General features: G+C 39.5%; 1 protein-coding gene across 4 annotated transcripts in view; it reads left to right on the plus strand.

Annotated features, from left to right (window-relative positions):
• Nucleotides 1-5434: 5434 nt before the first annotated feature.
• Nucleotides 5435-17104, plus strand: part of BICC1 (BicC family RNA binding protein 1) — a 289154-nt gene continuing 277484 nt past the window's right edge. For 3 of the 4 annotated variants that reach the window (XM_053910291.1, XM_053910292.1, XM_053910293.1), the window contains exon 1: nt 5723-6173. In XM_053910291.1, the coding sequence (XP_053766266.1) occupies nt 5984-6173 (190 nt within the window). In that variant the 5' untranslated portion in view covers nt 5723-5983. Of the gene's footprint in view, nt 5526-5722; nt 6174-17104 lie in introns of those variants that run through there. The other variant, XM_053910294.1, reaches the window with a different exon arrangement.

Genomic DNA, 17104 nt, shown 5'->3' on the forward strand with positions numbered 1-17104 from the left:
CCAAATGATTTGTCTTGGCTCTTCAGACTGTTCATTGAGAAGTTATTTCCTGAGCTGGAGTGGAATGGGGTTGTGTTCAACCAGTAATGTCAGCCATGGGAGGAGGTTGAGGGTGTGGTGGAGCATGTGCCATGTATTTGCCCATTGACATTTCTGCAGATTTAGCAGCCTGGTCCTTCCTTTGATGCCCCACACTTTTCCTGCTATGAACACTTCTTGCCTGCCTATGAACCCTTCTTAGCTGCCTAAGAAGGGTCACTTTCAATGTTCCATTGGCCTGCATTTCTGGAATCTTTCTTTTCTCATTTGATGGTGAGCTTTAGCATATAAGTGGCATGGGTGGAATTTACTTTGTAACTGAATGTAGTGTTAGAAGCAGAGCCAGTTCTCACATCCCTGAGGTTGGATGTTTTTATAGCTTCATAGACTTCATTTCTGGATGGAGCTAAAAGTCACATTTCCAGCAGACTTTCAGCCCATCAAAAAGAAATGCAGGAAGATACAATTATGCACATGCTTATATTGTTGTTTTTTGCAAAACACTCCATCTTCCTCAATCCCAGGGAGTCATGAGAATAAATTTACAGGTGAGTGTTAGTCCAGGTCTCCTGGATGACAGGGTAAAATATTGATCCTGTAGATCAAAAGCACAATTAACGTGTGCCTTGGAACTTGGACAACTGCAGGAGTTGTGAGGCTGGGGCTGAAATATCTCCATGGGTGGCAGTTTCAACATAGTACTATCAACTTTTTCTTTTTCTTTTTTTTTTTTTCCACTTAGGCAAAGCTAAGTGTTGAAGTGTTGGGCAATGTTAGAATTCAGGTAAATGCCTGGGGAAGTTAATTTCCTTCTATTCTTCTGCCTGCTGCTTAACTTTCTTCCAATTCAAATCATTCTATTTTCTTTTCAGTGACTCACGTTTTCTCTATTACTTTTCAGCGTTGGGGTATTGAAACCTCCATGAAAATTTTTACTTTTCCAAATATTTTTTTTTAATCAGAAGTCTATATTATTGAAATAGTAAAAGAACCCGCGGATGCCTTCTGGCAACTAGATATTCTCTGCTCTTGACTTCTGGAAAACACAAAACTGCTCCTCTTTTGATGAGAAAGCAATAAAAGCCTGAACATGACTTGTGCTTTGTGTCATGGAACTTGGGCAAGTCACTTTGGATCTATGTGCTTCATTTGTCCATAGGTACAAATGTGTGTGTGTTGGGGAAGAAAGACAGATTAACAGAGAGCAAATGAGATCAGTAGTTTTCTGAGCCTTTAAAACCCTAAGATTGTGGAAGAAAAAGTTTGAGCTAGTGAGAATCCTCTGTCCTTTTTCAGCTCGAACAACTCTGTTGTTATTAGTTTTCTGTAAGGCCTTTCTGTGTTCGAGTTTATTTGAAAGATGGTTTCTGTTGTTTTAAATGTGAAAACTACCAGCATCAATGAGTCTTAGACTCCTTCCACTTCTAATATTTTATGTTACCTACATGTAATCAGATAGTCCCAAATTGGTGAGAAAGCACTGTGTGGTTAAGAACACCATCTCTGTCAGATGTCCTTGTCTTTGAATCATAACCATACCCTACAGAGGGTCTTCAGTAATGTTATCCTCTCAAGGACCTAGTCATTATCTTATTTATAATGGAGATAATAGTTGTGTCAGTCTCATAGGATTGTGGTGAGAACCAAATTAGATAGTTAACAGTGTTCAGCAAATCATAAATATGCAATATGTGATAGGCATTATTATTAATCTGAAGAAACATTGGCTTTATCCATGGTATACAAATCTTCCTTTATTACATCATTTATGTTTATTCCAAGTAAGCTTCTCCTAGAACCAATTCTCAAAGCATTAAAATAGAATATCTAATACTCTGCTACACGTTTATCTTGACATCAAAAGTACATTTATATAATTTTAGAATGTTCACTTAAGTGCAAACTGATCTGTAAAATATAATTCACCATAACATGGCTATGTAGGTTTTCAGCCAAAAGTTTTGAGTGAGAAGTTAGAATGAAAAAAATTTAAGATGAAATGAATGGTTTCTATGGATGATGTTTTGCTGAAAATCAGCTTTTCATAAAATTTAAGCATATATTTGCAGAACTTTATTTTTCTTTTAGTCTTTGGGTCTCAATTTCTTGATCTGCAAGGTAAAGGGACTGGACCTAGTAATTTTTCAGGTTCAATATTTATGATTTTCTAGGTTTTCAGATTATTGTCATGGAATATGGCATTCCAATCAATTTGTCTCATTTCTCCAGGCATCTGTCTCCTCAGCTGTAAATTGAGAAAAGGATGTTTTTAGCTTTCAGCTACATTTAATTCCAGCATTAGAATTTTGACTTTTTATGATGGTCCTCAGTAACTCTTTAGATACATAATCATCTGAAGTGTATCACAAAATAATTTCTAGGTTTAAATTTCTAGGTGCATAGTTAAAAGCTTATTAACCTGTATCAGGCAAAATCTGGGTGCCCACCAGGACAAAATGATGGAAGGACACATTTTCTGCTATAAGGAACTCAGACATCAGACCTATGATGATGATGTGATAATGATGATAATCATGGCTTACGTGGGCTTACATGATAAAACTTTATTTTTTATTTTCTCCTTCCCCTCTTACTACTACTCCTTCTAGCTCCTTTTCTATTACATTGTCATATCCTTGATCACAAATGTTAGAATTTGTGAAAGGCTCTTTCCTTGGTTCTCCCTTTTTCTAATTCTCTTCTCTTTCCCTAGACGGTTTTACCCATGCGTATGGCTAATTACTAACCTATAAACAAATAAAACGTTTTTATCTCCAGTCGAGATCTCTTTTCTGAACTCTGGACCATATATCCAGTTGCTTACTTGATATATCTTCTTGGGGGTCTCAGTGGCACCTCAAATTCAATATGCCCAATTCAACTTCATCTTTCTTCCAGAGAAGTCAATCCCTTTCCAGTGTTTCTATTTTAGCTAATGGTACCTATCTTTCTCCAATTATGTTAGCCGAAACTTGAGAGTCATTCTTGACATTTCTCTCTCCATCACCTCTTGCCCAATCAATCACCAATCAGTTGGTGACATTTACAATCACAATATTTCTCAAATCCTCTCAGATTTCTCACCTTCACCACACTAGGTAAGCTACCAATATCTATTATCTAAACTTCCTAGATAGTCTCTTAATTGGTCTACTTCTGTCCTTGTTCCTCAATCTACTCTGCATATTGTAGCCATGTCATCTTTTTATTTTTTATTATTTTTAATTTTTTTAATGTTTATTTATTTTTTGACAGAGAGAGAGAGACAGAGCATGAGCAAGGGAGGGGCAGAGAGAGAGGGAGACACAGAATCTGAAGCAGGCTCCAGGCTCTGAACTGTCAGCACAGAGCCCTATGCGGGGCTTAAACTCATGAACTGTGAGATCATGACCTGAGCCGAAGTCAGTTGCTCAACTGACTGAGCCACCCAGGCGCCCCAGCCATGTTTTCTTTTTAAAATGCTATCTAAGAGGCTTTACTTAAAGCCTCTACATGGCTTCTTTCTGTTCTAAGGATAAAGACAAAACTGAACTACAGGGCTTACATACTCTACTCTTTCCTTCTTGTCCCTCAGCTAGCACCATCTAATTCCTTGTTTTCTTGTGCCAGCTTTGCTGATTTTCTTTTAGGTCGTCCAATGGAGGAATGTACACTGTCTCCTCCAACCACAGGACCTTTGCTTATGCTGATCCTTTTGAGAACCAATATAGTTTAGTGGCTAAACATACAGCACCTGAAGTCTAATATTTAAGGGAGACTTCCCGGGTTCAAATCCCGATTTTACAACTTACTTAGTAGGGTAAACTTGGGTAAATTATTTTACCTCCCATGCCTCAGTTTTCTCAACTGGAAAACAAGGATAATTGCAATATCTACAGTCAGGGATGTTAGGATGATCAAATAATCATTTGCAGGGAAGGCCCCACTCTCCTCTTTCTTGCCCAGTTAATTTCTTCTCAAACTTCTGTTTAGTCCCAGGGTCACTTTCTTTGAGAAGCCTCCACTGACCTCTCTGATCGAATCTAATTATTCCTTTACAGCTTTGCTCATATCTTGAATGTCTTATTTGTAATGCTTCATATAGGTACAATTTTATATTTTTCTGAATGATTTATTTTGGTCAACAGTCTTTCTCCCTGGAATGTCAGCTCCAGGAGCCTGGGGATGGTGTTTGTTTTTGTTAACTCTTCTTTCCGCCTAACACAAAATCCAGCACACTCGTTTCCCCCAAAATAGTTCTTGACAGAAAAAGATGCTAAACATCCCTGATTGAAGGCTCCTTGATAACCTCTTTCCGTGTTTAAGTCAGTGCTTTGCATACTAATTAATAAGTTCAGAGAAGGAAAGCATGGTAGTCAATCAAGCAGTTAAGCTGTATATCTGCTGCCAGTTCTTCAGCAAGGGACTCTGAGCAGGAGGGTTTTCTGCTTAATAAAGTAGGGATTTTGTGGAAATTATGTGTCAGGTACATGGACCTGGGTTTGATTCTTGGCTCCATTATTTGATGCTGTGTGACCTTGGTCATGTCACTTGACTTCCCACAGTCTTAGTTACCTCATCTGTCAGTACACCACAGTACACAGCACAGTCAATTGTTGTTACCTAGGCAACTGAGCCTAATGAGTTTCGATTGACCTGAAGTATACCTTGCCCCTTGTGTAATCCAGTAATTCTCCCTCTGTGGCGCAGTAAGAAACTGCCTTCCCATCCAACCCCCACCCCCTAAAAGAGTTAAACAAAAATTCCATGCTTTTGGTCAGAAAACAAACAGGGATACATCAGTGCGAATGCAAAATAGAGTCCCAAAGGCATCCCTAATCAAGGAAGTTTCTTCTCTGGTGCTTCAAGTCTCAAGTTTGAAGGTGACAGTGGGTGGGGCGGCCTGGGCAGTTAGGATTATAGGGTCATTTGCTGGTTCTCATCTATGAGACTGACCCTGAGAACAGAGAAAAGCCCTCCGTCCCTGAGGCTGCGCAGATGCCAATTGGATCCAGCTAACCACCATTTCGATCTCTGAGGTTCTTTTATCCGCCCCCACCCACTGCCCCTTTTAAATCAGCTGAATCCATTTCTTGAGAATCACATAGAAAATGACTCCTTACTCATCTCATTCAGGAAAAAAAATCCCTTTCCTCACAATAAAGACTAAGCCCCTTGTCCGCTTCTCTTGCAGCTGGCCACTTTGCTGTGATGAGAGGAGTAATCCGGGTTTGAACTTCAGTGAAGGAATGAACTGCGTGTAAGCAATGACCACAGTGATGTCTGCAAGCCATGGATATTGTTTCTTCCGCTAGTCTTCTCTTTTCTCCCTCCTCCTGTTTCAAACTCGTGCAACCAACCGGGGCTGTGAGTTTCAGGGTGTAGTGTAAGTAAAAGGGAATCGTGAGGGCGCTTGGTGTGCGTTCAGAAGGTGTTGTGCTTAAACCTGGCGAGTGTCTGTGCGTGAAGAACTATTAAAGTATGCGTGCGGGACAAGACTTGTGCAAGTAAGTGCAGAAAAGCGGTAGTGTGTACGTGGTGAGTGTGCGCGCGCGAGTGTGTCCGAGCGCCAGGGGCGGCCCGCCCGCGCGCCCGCCCGCCTCGGCTTCCCGTGGGCCGGCGGGGCCAATGAGCGCGCGGCGGCAGGGGCGGCGGGCGGGGAGGGGGCGCCGGAGCCCTGCGGATGGAGGCGCGGGCGGCGAGGCGCGTTCATTCCGCGCGGGCGTTGCTGGCTGGGGGAGGCGCAGTCACTGGCCTGGGATTGGGGCCGGGACTTGGGGTGGCGGGCGGCTCCCGGGGCTGGGATGCGCCGGGGGCTCCGTGGCAGCAGCGTTGGCGGAGGCGTCGGCGGCGGCCGGGGGACGAGCTAGCGCCGCGGCGCGGGGAGCCAGTCGAGCCGGGCCGGCGAGCGGAGGCGGCGGCGCAGGCAGAGCGGCGGCCGGAGCCCGAGCGCCGCGAGCCCACCATGGCCGCCCAGGGAGAGCCTGGCTATCAGGCGGCTCAGTCGGACCCGGGCTCCAACAGCGAGCGTAGCACTGACTCGCCCATGCCAGGTTCCGAGGACGACCTGGTCGCCGGGGCGCCCTTGCATAGTCCTGAGTGGAGCGAGGAACGCTTCCGCGTGGACAGGAAGAAACTTGAGGCCATGTTACAAGGTAGGCATCCCCCGCGTTCTCCGACTCCCCGTCGGAACCCGTACTCCTTCCCGGACATCCCTGTCCCGCGCCCAGCTCCCTACTCCAGGGACAGCCGACTTAGTTCCCCGGTCCCCTCCCCCGCGGAACTGCAGGACACCCAAGGAGTGAAGACCTCACGGGACTCTCCACCCTTCCACACCTCTCCGGTCTCCAGGCACCGGGAGCCTTGTGCTAACTTGACCCGGCTTCAGAAAAGCCAAAGGCCGAGTTTGTACCGGCGCGCCCGAGTTGTGTTCTTGGATACTTTGGAGATGCCAACTTTAGTCCGGACACCCGGGCTGTGCCATCAGGACCCACTAGGACCGCACAGAGTATGCGTGACTCTATCCCCACTCGCTGATAGCCTTGAATTCTACCTCTGAGCCCCTCTCTGTTTCTCCTCTTGTCAGTATCCACTTCCTCCAGCTGAGGGGCCTTGTTTAGCTATTGGGAAACGCTGCCCGTGTCAGAATTTAAGATAGGAGTTCCCTCCCCTCCACCCTCCACGGGGCGGTAAAGAGGGGCCTGGATGGGGGTAAGCAGCCAGAGTGTGGGGATTGTGTCAGCTCAATGCTGCTGGGTTGGAGGACACCGTGTGTTCAGCTCCTGACAGGCTTATAAAACAGATCCTGAGTTACACTCAGTTCATGAAAATCTTCCTGTACTATGAATATCTGTCTTACACAATTTGTGTGTGTGTGTGTGTGTGTGTGTGTGTTTAATTACCTAGTTTCTCTGGGACTTTCCCAGGCACAATAGCTTTAACCATATCGGACTGGAAACAAATGGTGAGTTTTAATGGGATGGTTGGTTTCTCAGAGTGAATGCTAAAATGTCCAAGGTCATTTTGACCTTCCTTAAAAATGTTAATTACTAGCCTACCTGTAAAGCCACCAATGTGGTCATTTCCCTTCTCCAGAAAAATAGAGTAGTTTGAATGACTGTGATTCTGTAGAGGACCAGGCATTAATTTGATTAAGGATGTATGATGGGTTCATTCAGTGGCTAGTACCCTTATATCATTAGAGGATTGGAGCTTTCCAACTATCTTTTGTGGCTTTGTGCATAACCTACTTTGACTTTATCAGTCAATGCATCACAACATGGAGATTTTTAGCCCTCCCTGGAGATTTTAGCCTCCCCAGTGGCTTTTAAAACAATTAAGCGGGTTATTTTAAGAGAGAACAACATATTTTCCAAGACAATAACTGGGTAGAAACAAACGGCAGGAGTGTTTGGCTGGCGATTGTGGATGAACTGCAAACTCATCTCCCTTGTTGCTTATTGTTATTGATAAACATCCCTAGTGCTTAATGTGTCTTTCTCTCTTGTTCTCTCCCCCGTCCCCGCTTTAAATTATATAATTTTCTAGAGAGTTACTTCTGTGATAAACTGTTCAAATATGGATAATGTATTGCAGATTTAGAAATTAAATTATAGTAGATTTGGAAATTAAAGTTGTATTTCAGTAATACATTTTATTTCATTTGTTCCCTGGTTCTTTTTCCTAGTTTCTGATTGTAAAACAAAGTATTAAGTTTATTCGTAAAAATATTGTGAGATTGTTTGGATCAAACTGATAGAGTACATACCCATCCTTTGACCAAGTTTCCAGTTTGTTTCCTACACGAGTGTGGAATGATGTGAAAGGTGGATCTTATAATAATACTATATCTTCCTTACCTGTTCACACAGGTAGTGACAGTGATGTTAGTTTCTAGGAAACCCTCGTGTATGACTTGAGCTTTAGAAGTGGCTTTCTTTGTTTTTTTTTGTTTTTTTTGTTTTTTTTTTTGAGAGAAAGAGTGAAAGAGCAGGGTGGGTGGGGGGAGAGGAGGGGAGAATGGCAGAGAGAGTGAAAAAGAATGAATCTTAAGCAGGCTCCATGCCTTGTGCAGAGCCAAACTCCGGGCTCCATCCTGTGACCCTGGCATCATGACCTGAGCCAAGATCGAGTGTTGGTTGCTTAAGTGACTGAGCCACCCTGGCTAGAAGTGGGTTTCTTTTTTGAATAAATTAATTTTTTCATTTCGAATAAAATGAAATATGGGTGATACATTTCTTAAATTTGAAGGCTATCCCCTTGTAGATATATTCTGAGATGAGATGGTTTAAAATTGCTTCACAGAGATAGTTTCTTTTATAGAAAGTCCTAAAAGAGTTAATATTTATTCAACAATCTGTATATAATGAAATATTTACATTTCAGCCCCAAAGAATTCTTTAATGCTTGAACATAGCGCTTTGATTAGCTTCCTAGAAATCATCAAGAAGTGGATTATGCATTCCGAGAAAGTAAATTTTGAACACGTTTGACAACAGAACCTAGTGCACAGTGTACCAAGGCATTTTGTGATGCATGCTTCCTAGTGTTAAATTATGTAGAACTACTGTGTTTGAAGGAGTAAGACTGGTTTTCTGAACAAAACATAATCCTGTGTCTCTTTGTTTTAAACCAGATGATTATAGCAAGAGTGGGCAGTAGAATCACTCAAACCTAGATTCAAATCCCACAGACCTTGGGACAGTTCCTGGGCTTGCCTTTGTCTCAATTTGCTCATCTCTAAATGGGACTGATAATTAGTATTTCTTTTACGGTAGGTACTATGAGAATTAAAAGAGATATGCCTGATAAGCTAAAAACTTGCCACACTGTTGGTAAATAAGAGCTTAATATAGATTAGTTGCTTTTATTATTATTAATAGTAAGTGTTACAGCATGGATTCAAAAGATTTCCAGCACCTGTTATAATTTCTGACCTGTAGTGCAATTTCATATTGTAGAAGTAAAATATACACCAAGATAGGAAGTTTGGTAAGTCAACAAATATTCGAATATTGTTAGATATTCTTGGGTGTAAAACTTTTCATTTGGAAAGTTCCAAATTAGTATTTGCCTGGTTGGATTTCTCATTATTGTGAATTTGGTTTGCCATTTTTCTTTCCATAATTGCCTTAAAATAATGTGTAGAATTCCAGTTCAAATCAGGATAAATAAGATGATCTGTCTTTAAGTCTACATAGTACAAATTGGTGATTATAATGCTTGGAATTTGTTTCTAGAGAGACTGTCCTGGGGGCAAGTTAATCTTTAATGGGTTGCATTTTTATTAGTAGAGAAATTCTTCTACGCAATGGACCAAAAATTCAGTGATGTTAAAATATGGGCAGTAGGGCACTGATCAAAGAAATTAAATACCATTCTTGGATGATCAGTGAATCTCAAAAGAATTGATACACATAAAAACCACCAGGCTGAAAATGAAGGGAAAAAATCAGTAATTTTTCTTTCTTTCTTTCTTTTTTTTTTTTTTTTTTGGTTTAATAACTACTTTGGAACAGCCATGTAGAGTATCTGACATTTTTGTTCAAGTGTAAATGAAGATTATCAACTTTATTAGTCAATGGTTTTATAAATGGGAATTATTTTCAAGTTTATTTAAGTTAATGGTCAGCCTTGGAATGGATACCATGGACAGCACTGTTTAATCATAAAGAAAAATTGTTTTTAATTTATTTACTAATTTTCAAAAATTAGATTTCATGCCTTGTGTGAGATAATAGTATTAATTCATTTAAGTCAAGGAAATGTGAGTTATAGTATAGAAAGATGGAGGAGAATGGTGTAAAGTCAGAAGAGTCAGATATACAGTTTTGGTGTTTTCTAGAGACCCTGAGAGGCAAATGTAGAATTTGTATATTTATACTTTTCTCTCTCTTTCTGTCTCTCTTTGAGGCTGTTTTACATCTTACTGTTACACTTTTCTTTTTATGTTGAAAAACATAACACATGTGCCATATAATTAAAAATTCCAATAGGTGCCTGGGTGGCTCAGTTGATTAAGCATCTGACTCTTGATTTCAGCTCAGGTCATGATCTCCTGACTGGGTTCCTGAGATTGAGCCCAACATAAGGCTCTGTGCTGGTGGCACTGAGCCTACTTGGGATTCTCTCTGTCCCCTTCTCTCTCTGCCCTTCCCTCACTGGTACTCTCTCTCTCAATAATAAATAAACATAAAAAATTAAAAAAATTCCTACATATAGTTTAGAAGCATAGGCATTTTCAAAATTTCAAATCCCTTGTTTCATTATAGAAAGAATGGAGTGTTACAAGGTAGGAAATGTCCTGTTTTCATGAACTGAGGTTGACATCTGGTGGGCTTTTAGGATATTGCTATTAAAGACTTTAAAAACCATGTTGCATTTTTACAATGATAGGCAAAATGGGAATCATTTACTTCTGCTTGCTTGAGTAGCAGAACTAGCCACTAAAACAGGTTATCACACATCATTGATTAAAAGTAAGAGCAGCATTAATGTTATTTCTTTAATTCAGCAAGTAAAATGAATCTTTAGTGAAGATGGTCTTATTTTTTAGATGTTTTGTGTGAGAAATACGAAGCACAAATATGTGAAAATTAGGGACTACTGAAAAGGAAGATAAATACGAGCTCAGCTGAATATAGTTTTCTAGCTAATGCTTGATTAAGGCTAATACAACAAGAGCAAATCTAATAACCTAATGAAGTTTAGTGGTTAAAAGCACAAGACTCTGGGCCCAATGTGGATTTGAGTCTCAGTGCTGCCTTCTAATAGGGAAATAGGGAAAATTCATCACCTTCACTCCTTTTTCTAAAAGGAGTTGTTAATAGTTCTTGCATCTTGAGGTGGTTGTGACAATTAAGAGAAAAAAGATGTATGTAAAACATTACGGGGCTGGAAGTGCTGAATAAATGGATAATAACTCTATTATAAACCGTAATTCATAAAATGAACATTCTTATATTGAAAATAAAAATCAGGTGTACTGGAAAATGAATTAAAATGGTCTTATGATAAGTTAATAATCATAGCTATCTAAATATTATTGGCCTTCCTGGCAGCTCACAGTATGATGAGTATATTAGCTTCTTGTAAAGGTGGTTGAGTATATACTGAGTAAAATTATATTAGACATGAGTGTGAAATTCCAGATTTTGCTCAGGATGAGATGGCTTTACACCCTGTTTAGTTGTCCTTGCCTTAAGTATTTTTCATTTTTTGAAGGGTCCTGAGCCAGTCACTTCTGAAATTTTTACTAAAGAGTAGATGAAAAATCAATCTCCTTTCTAGTTTTATGTTGCTCTGAATTTGTCATTCATCGGTATCTGGAAAGACACTTCTTTCAAAGTCTGTGTCTGGGCTTACATGTTCTATTTGCTCACTTGTAAAATGGGGACAGCAGTAGTCCTATCTTCTGGGAATGTTGTGGGCACTGAATGAGACACTGCATGTGAAAACCTTAGCCTAGTTCCAGGCACATGGTGCTTAGTAGGTGTTAGTGCAACAGCAGCTCTGTGCCCTGTGATGGATAAAGATTTCAAAACCTTAGAAAACAAATGCTTGCCAGTTTTGTTTGTTTGTTTGTTTGTTTGCTTGCTTGTTTTTTCAAAGCTGCCTGTAAGTCCCTTTTGTTTAGGGGAAGGGGAGATTTAATTTTTAGGTGTAGTCTTTCTCCAGTCAGAAAGTTAGGACAATTGTAGTGGAGTCAGAGAGCAGAACTGAAGGTTAAGATCACTTTATAAACAATGAAAATGTACGTCAGTGGTTGTGTAGCTTGACAGTAAAGAGCTCAGGAGCTGCCGTTAGAGTGGCCCATATTGGGGTCTGCACTTTGCCTCTAGTAGGGTTCCTGTAAGGATAAAAGGAGATGGGTGTTAAGTCCCTGCCCTCATGGACATCGAGGACACACTCTCAGTAAATCTTAACTTTGTGAAGACTGGAGTTTTGGTGAAGTTGATCATTGATAAGTTAAAACAGAAAGGTTTGTCATATTGATGATTTTAATGGGTGGGAATGTATTTGGCTGTGACTAACAGAAAACTCAACACAGAGTGGCTTAAACAAGCCAGAGGTTTATTTTCTCCACCTAACACAGAACCTGGAGCTAAGAGGTCTCAGCCCTACAATAGTTGTCCCAAGGGCATCAAGGAGCCCAGCGACTACTCTCCTCACCTCCCCACCCTCAAGTGGCTTTTGGCCTCATTGTTGTAGACTGGCTATAGCTATGCCTGGAGGTGCATCTGGGGGTCTGTGCAGGGGAAATGAGAATAAACATTGTTTTCTATTTAAGATTTTGTCAAAGAATTCTCTCTCCTGAAACTTCCATCTGTATTTTTTTTGGCCACTCTTTGCTATAAGAGATGCTGGAATTATAACTTTTTTTCCAGCTTCTCTAACCTAAGTAAAGGAGAAAGGGAACCAGAATGGATCCAACCCATTATTTCCCTACAGCGGATGAAGCAGGGGGAATTGTAGCAAAATACGAAGTTGTGATTGAAGCAGCAGAGGCTTGCTTGTATTTGGAGACTGGCCTGCATGGAGAATCCCTAGAGATTTAGATTATTTAGTGGCATTATAGGTAGGTAGAGTTTCTTTCTTGGCATAATCCAGGAATAAACATAAATTCCAAAGACAAAATATCTTTGATCATATAAAGCTCTTCTCATCCTGCTACTGCTTTTACAAACAGGACCTAAGGCCACTAAGTATTGTAGCTTTTTCCTCCACTGTTTTCTCCATATCAGGTACTGGTTTTTTTTTCTTTTTTTGATTGATAATTACACAACAGTACAAATGCCCATTTTTCCTTTTATTACCCAAGATATCCTTTCTCTCTTCCCTTTTCCTTCCTGCTTGTCACCCATCTCAAATTGCTTTTGGAATTGACAGGTTCAGTGTAGTTCATGTTTCTCTCCTTTTGGGTTTTTGTAGATTGGTTACTGCAGTATTCCGGAATTTGTTCAGAAAGATGAAGTCATTTTGGAGGCAGTTTGATAGTAGAATTATCATCAGATTTGTGCCATGTTTTGCTGTTTGAAATTTTCCAGAATGATGAGCTATTAAAATATACCAGTTGGCTCATTCTTGTTTATTCTGTTTATTTTAAATATAGTTCTTAAAAAATGCTTGGGATAACAGTGACCATATGTATTCCTTTATGTAAAATGCTTAATAAACTACCAGGGATGAGGCACAATTGTAATGCTAACTTATAGTGGCTTTTGCTGTGCATGGGGATGACCTTGGCAAGAAACCCTTGTTTTGCTGCAGAAGCCACCAAATTTGATTTTTAACCCTTGTGATACTAACATTTAGGGCAGTATCCAAAATGCATAAACCATTAATAGAAACATTTTGTAGATGTTATTTATACATTTGTAAATACATTTCCTGCCTCCCAAGCTACTAATAACTGTAGGCGATGAAAGCATTTAGTTGTTACCAGTATTAAATCGGTGCTGGCGTATAAAAAGAGAATGCTCACGTTCTAACTGTAAAGTAGTTTTTCTGTTAAAATGAGTAAGATAAACCAGACGTTAGTTTGCATATTGAGTTTATGTGAAGCTTAATTGCATCTCTTGTGTAGCAAGATGCTTAAATCTAGGATTTGAAAATTAGCCGTTGCAGTTTTTTTTCTCATTATGAAAGTAATGTGAACTTCTTATAGAATATTCTAAAGTACAAACAAATGTAAAAAAAAAAAAGAGAGAAACCAAATGTCATTCCTAATCTAGCAATAACCACTGATAATATTTTGGGAATCTAGCAATAACCACTGATAGTATTTTGGGAATTATTTTCTGGTCTTTAAAAAATATGTCCACACATAATTTATTTTTACAACAGATATTGAGTTCCTACTATATATCAGGTACAGTGTTAGGCTTTGGGGATGCAGACAAAACCAAGGTGGATATAGTCCCTACCGTTCTGTGTCTTGTGTCCCTTGCATTCTAAAGTGGGATCACACCCAGTTTTCACTTAACATTGTGTCATGAGTATTTTCCATTTCATTAAAGATTTTGAAGAGCATGGTTTTAAATGGATATGAACTCTCCCCTTGACATATCATACTTTGCTTAAACATAGCATTTTTTTGTGTGTGTCTGGGAGTGGGAAGAGCCTATTGTTTTTACTCAGGTTGCCCAAGATTCAGATCCTGAGCAGATTAATAATTCCTGCCCGGACCAGTAAATAACTTCTCTGAGCCTCAGTCTTCTTATCTCTAAAAGGGGGATAAAAGTATCTTCTAAGTTGTGAGGATTAGAAATACTGTGTGTAAAGCACCTACCAGTGCCAGATGCAGTGCATATACTCAAAAAATTGCAGATGATAAATATTAATACTGCTGTCCTAAACACTCTTGCCTAAAAATGTTTTTTGCATCCTTGATTATTCACATAGGAAAAACTCTTACTAGTGAAATTTTGGGGGTAAAGGGCATGGGCATTTTAAGACTTTTGATAAAGTTTGTAAAATTATTTTCCAGAAAAAGTTTCACAGGTTAGGCAAGAAGAGACAATAGATTTGCAGGATGTCTGCTCCTTGTGCTTGTGCTCTTACAACCTGGCTTGTTTGAGCTGATAGTGGTGAGAAATTAGGATGTAATTGAATTACCTATCTAGAGTTAGAGCTCTGTATGTTTCCTTCACTGAAAATTTTGAATGGTGTTTATTTTACTGGATTAACATGTCTTTGGATCAATAGTTCTTAAAATCTGTATGCATAAAAATCTGTATGCATAGAAAGGCAAATTCTGGGCCTCTCTTGGAGATTCTGATTGTGTAGGTTTGAAGATTGTAGTGGTGGTTGGAATCTGCATTTTGAAAAGAATCTCTTGTGAGTCTGATGTAGGTGATCCTAGGACTTTGTACTCTTTGAGAAATATTGCTACATAGATGATGATGATCAGAATTAAAAAGCTCCAGATCCTTTTCTTTCTTTGATTTCCTTTATGTTTGAAGCCAGTACTTTCTCCATGTTAAACCATCTTGAAGCATTTTAGTCTAGCATAATTTGTTACTGGCACACCATCGTTTACAGTGGCTTGTTGTAAGGGACTTGAGAAGAGCCCAAGCCTATATATTCCTTTGCGGGGGTATATTGTCTTTATTATTGCACAGGAGTCTCAGAATAAATTTAATTTTCCTACAGACTCCCATTAAGTTAGGTGTAACAGACACCTACCTATTTAATATATTATGAAATAATCTAAAAGGACACATTTGTTGTTACAGAAGTTTAAAAAGCAATATGAAGGGAACTTTTTTTAATTTTGTTTTTTTAATTTACATCCAAATTTAGCATGTAGTGCAACAATGATTTCAGGAGTAGATTTCTTACTGCCCATTTAGCCCATCCCCCCTCTCACAACCCCTCCAGTAACCCTCTGTTTTTTCTCCATATTTAAGGGTCTCTTATGTTTTGTCTCCCTCCATGTTTTTATATTATTTTTGCTTCCCTTATGTTCATCTTTTGGTGTGTCTTATCTCATATGAGTGAAGTCATATATTTGTTTTTCTCTGACTAATTTCACTTAGAATAATACCCTCTAGTTCCATTCACATAGTTGCAAATGGCAAGATATCATTCTTTTTGATTGCCAAGTAATGCTCCATTGTATATACATACCACATCTTCTTTAACCATTCATAATTCGATGGACATTTGGGCTCTTTCCATACTTCGGCTATTGTTGATAGTGCTGCTATAAACATTGGGGTGCATGTGCCCCTTCAAAACAGTATACCTGTATCCCTTGGATAAATGCCTATTGGTACAATTGCTGGATCATAGGGTAGTTCTATTTTTAATTTTTTGAGGAACCTCCATACTGTTTTCCAGAGTGGCTGCACCAGCTTGCATTCCCACCAACAATGCAAAAGAGATCCTCTTTCTCCACATCCTCGCCGTCTGTTGTTGCCTGAGTTGTTAATATTACCCATCCTGACAGGTGTGAGGTGATATCTCATTGTGGTTTTGATTTGTATTGCCCTGATGAGGAATGACATTGAACATCTTTTCATGTGCCTGTTGGCCATCTGGATGGCTTCTTTAGAGAAGTGTCTATTCATGTCTTTTGCCCATTTCTTCACTGGATTATATGTTTTTTGGGTATTGAGTTTGATAAGTTCTTTATAGATTTTGGATACTAAGCCTTTGTCTGGTGTGTCATTTGCAAGTACCTTCTCCCATTCTGTTGGTTGCCTTTTAGTTTTGCTGATTGTTTCTGAAGGGAATTTTTAAGAATAAAAACAATCATCAATTATCTCACTATCCTAATGGCTGTTTTCACTTTTCTGCCTTGAAAAGTAGTCTTGACATAGAATCCTTGACTATTTGCATAGAGTTTATGTAGTTCATGCTGTAGCATTAACTATTTTGTATTTAGCATTTAAGCTAATAATGCTTTATATTTCTTTTTGATTCTTTTCAGAATTAAAATTTTATAGTTGAATACATTTGGTCAAAAAAATTTTATAGACCACCTTATAGTAAACATGAATTACATTGCTTTTTTTTTTCCCCTTTGGAACTGTATTCTGAGGGAAAAAAGTTGAGGAATATGGTTACCGAAGAATGGTAGTGATTTTGAAAGCAGCAGCCAACTTTAATTGAGCACTTATGTGTGAGACACTGTTCTGGTGCTTTAGGCCTGTTCAGCAATCCCCACCTCTTATGCTACAATCTGTGAGATACCAGTGCTGTGGGGATCCGTGTTTTACAGACAGAAAGGCTATAATGATCCCTTTAAACTTGGGGCCTGGTTTCTTTTTGGAGTTTTTAGTGGATTTAGATACTCATTTTCTCCTTAGGGTTGTTGTAGAATTGAAGCTCTTATGCAGTGTGGAGACATACCACATCTGGATCTAAGATGAGAAACTGTACTCCAGAATAGGTTCATGTTTCCCCAGCTCCCTGCAGAAATGCAAAGGAATGTGGTGGTAGGCACAAAGGTAGGTTAGAATTCTCAGTGAGAATGCACGTGTTCCAAAGCTCTGCCTTCTAGTAGCTTTGGTTAACTCTTCTGGTTTCTTCTTCATGAAACAGGGTAATCACATCTCTTTCCCAGGGCTGTGGTGAAGAT

The sequence above is a fragment of the Panthera pardus genome, unplaced genomic scaffold (genome assembly GCF_024362965.1).
Source record: "Panthera pardus isolate Hobbes unplaced genomic scaffold, ASM2436296v1 HiC_scaffold_22, whole genome shotgun sequence".
Classification (NCBI taxonomy): Eukaryota; Metazoa; Chordata; class Mammalia; order Carnivora; family Felidae; genus Panthera; species Panthera pardus.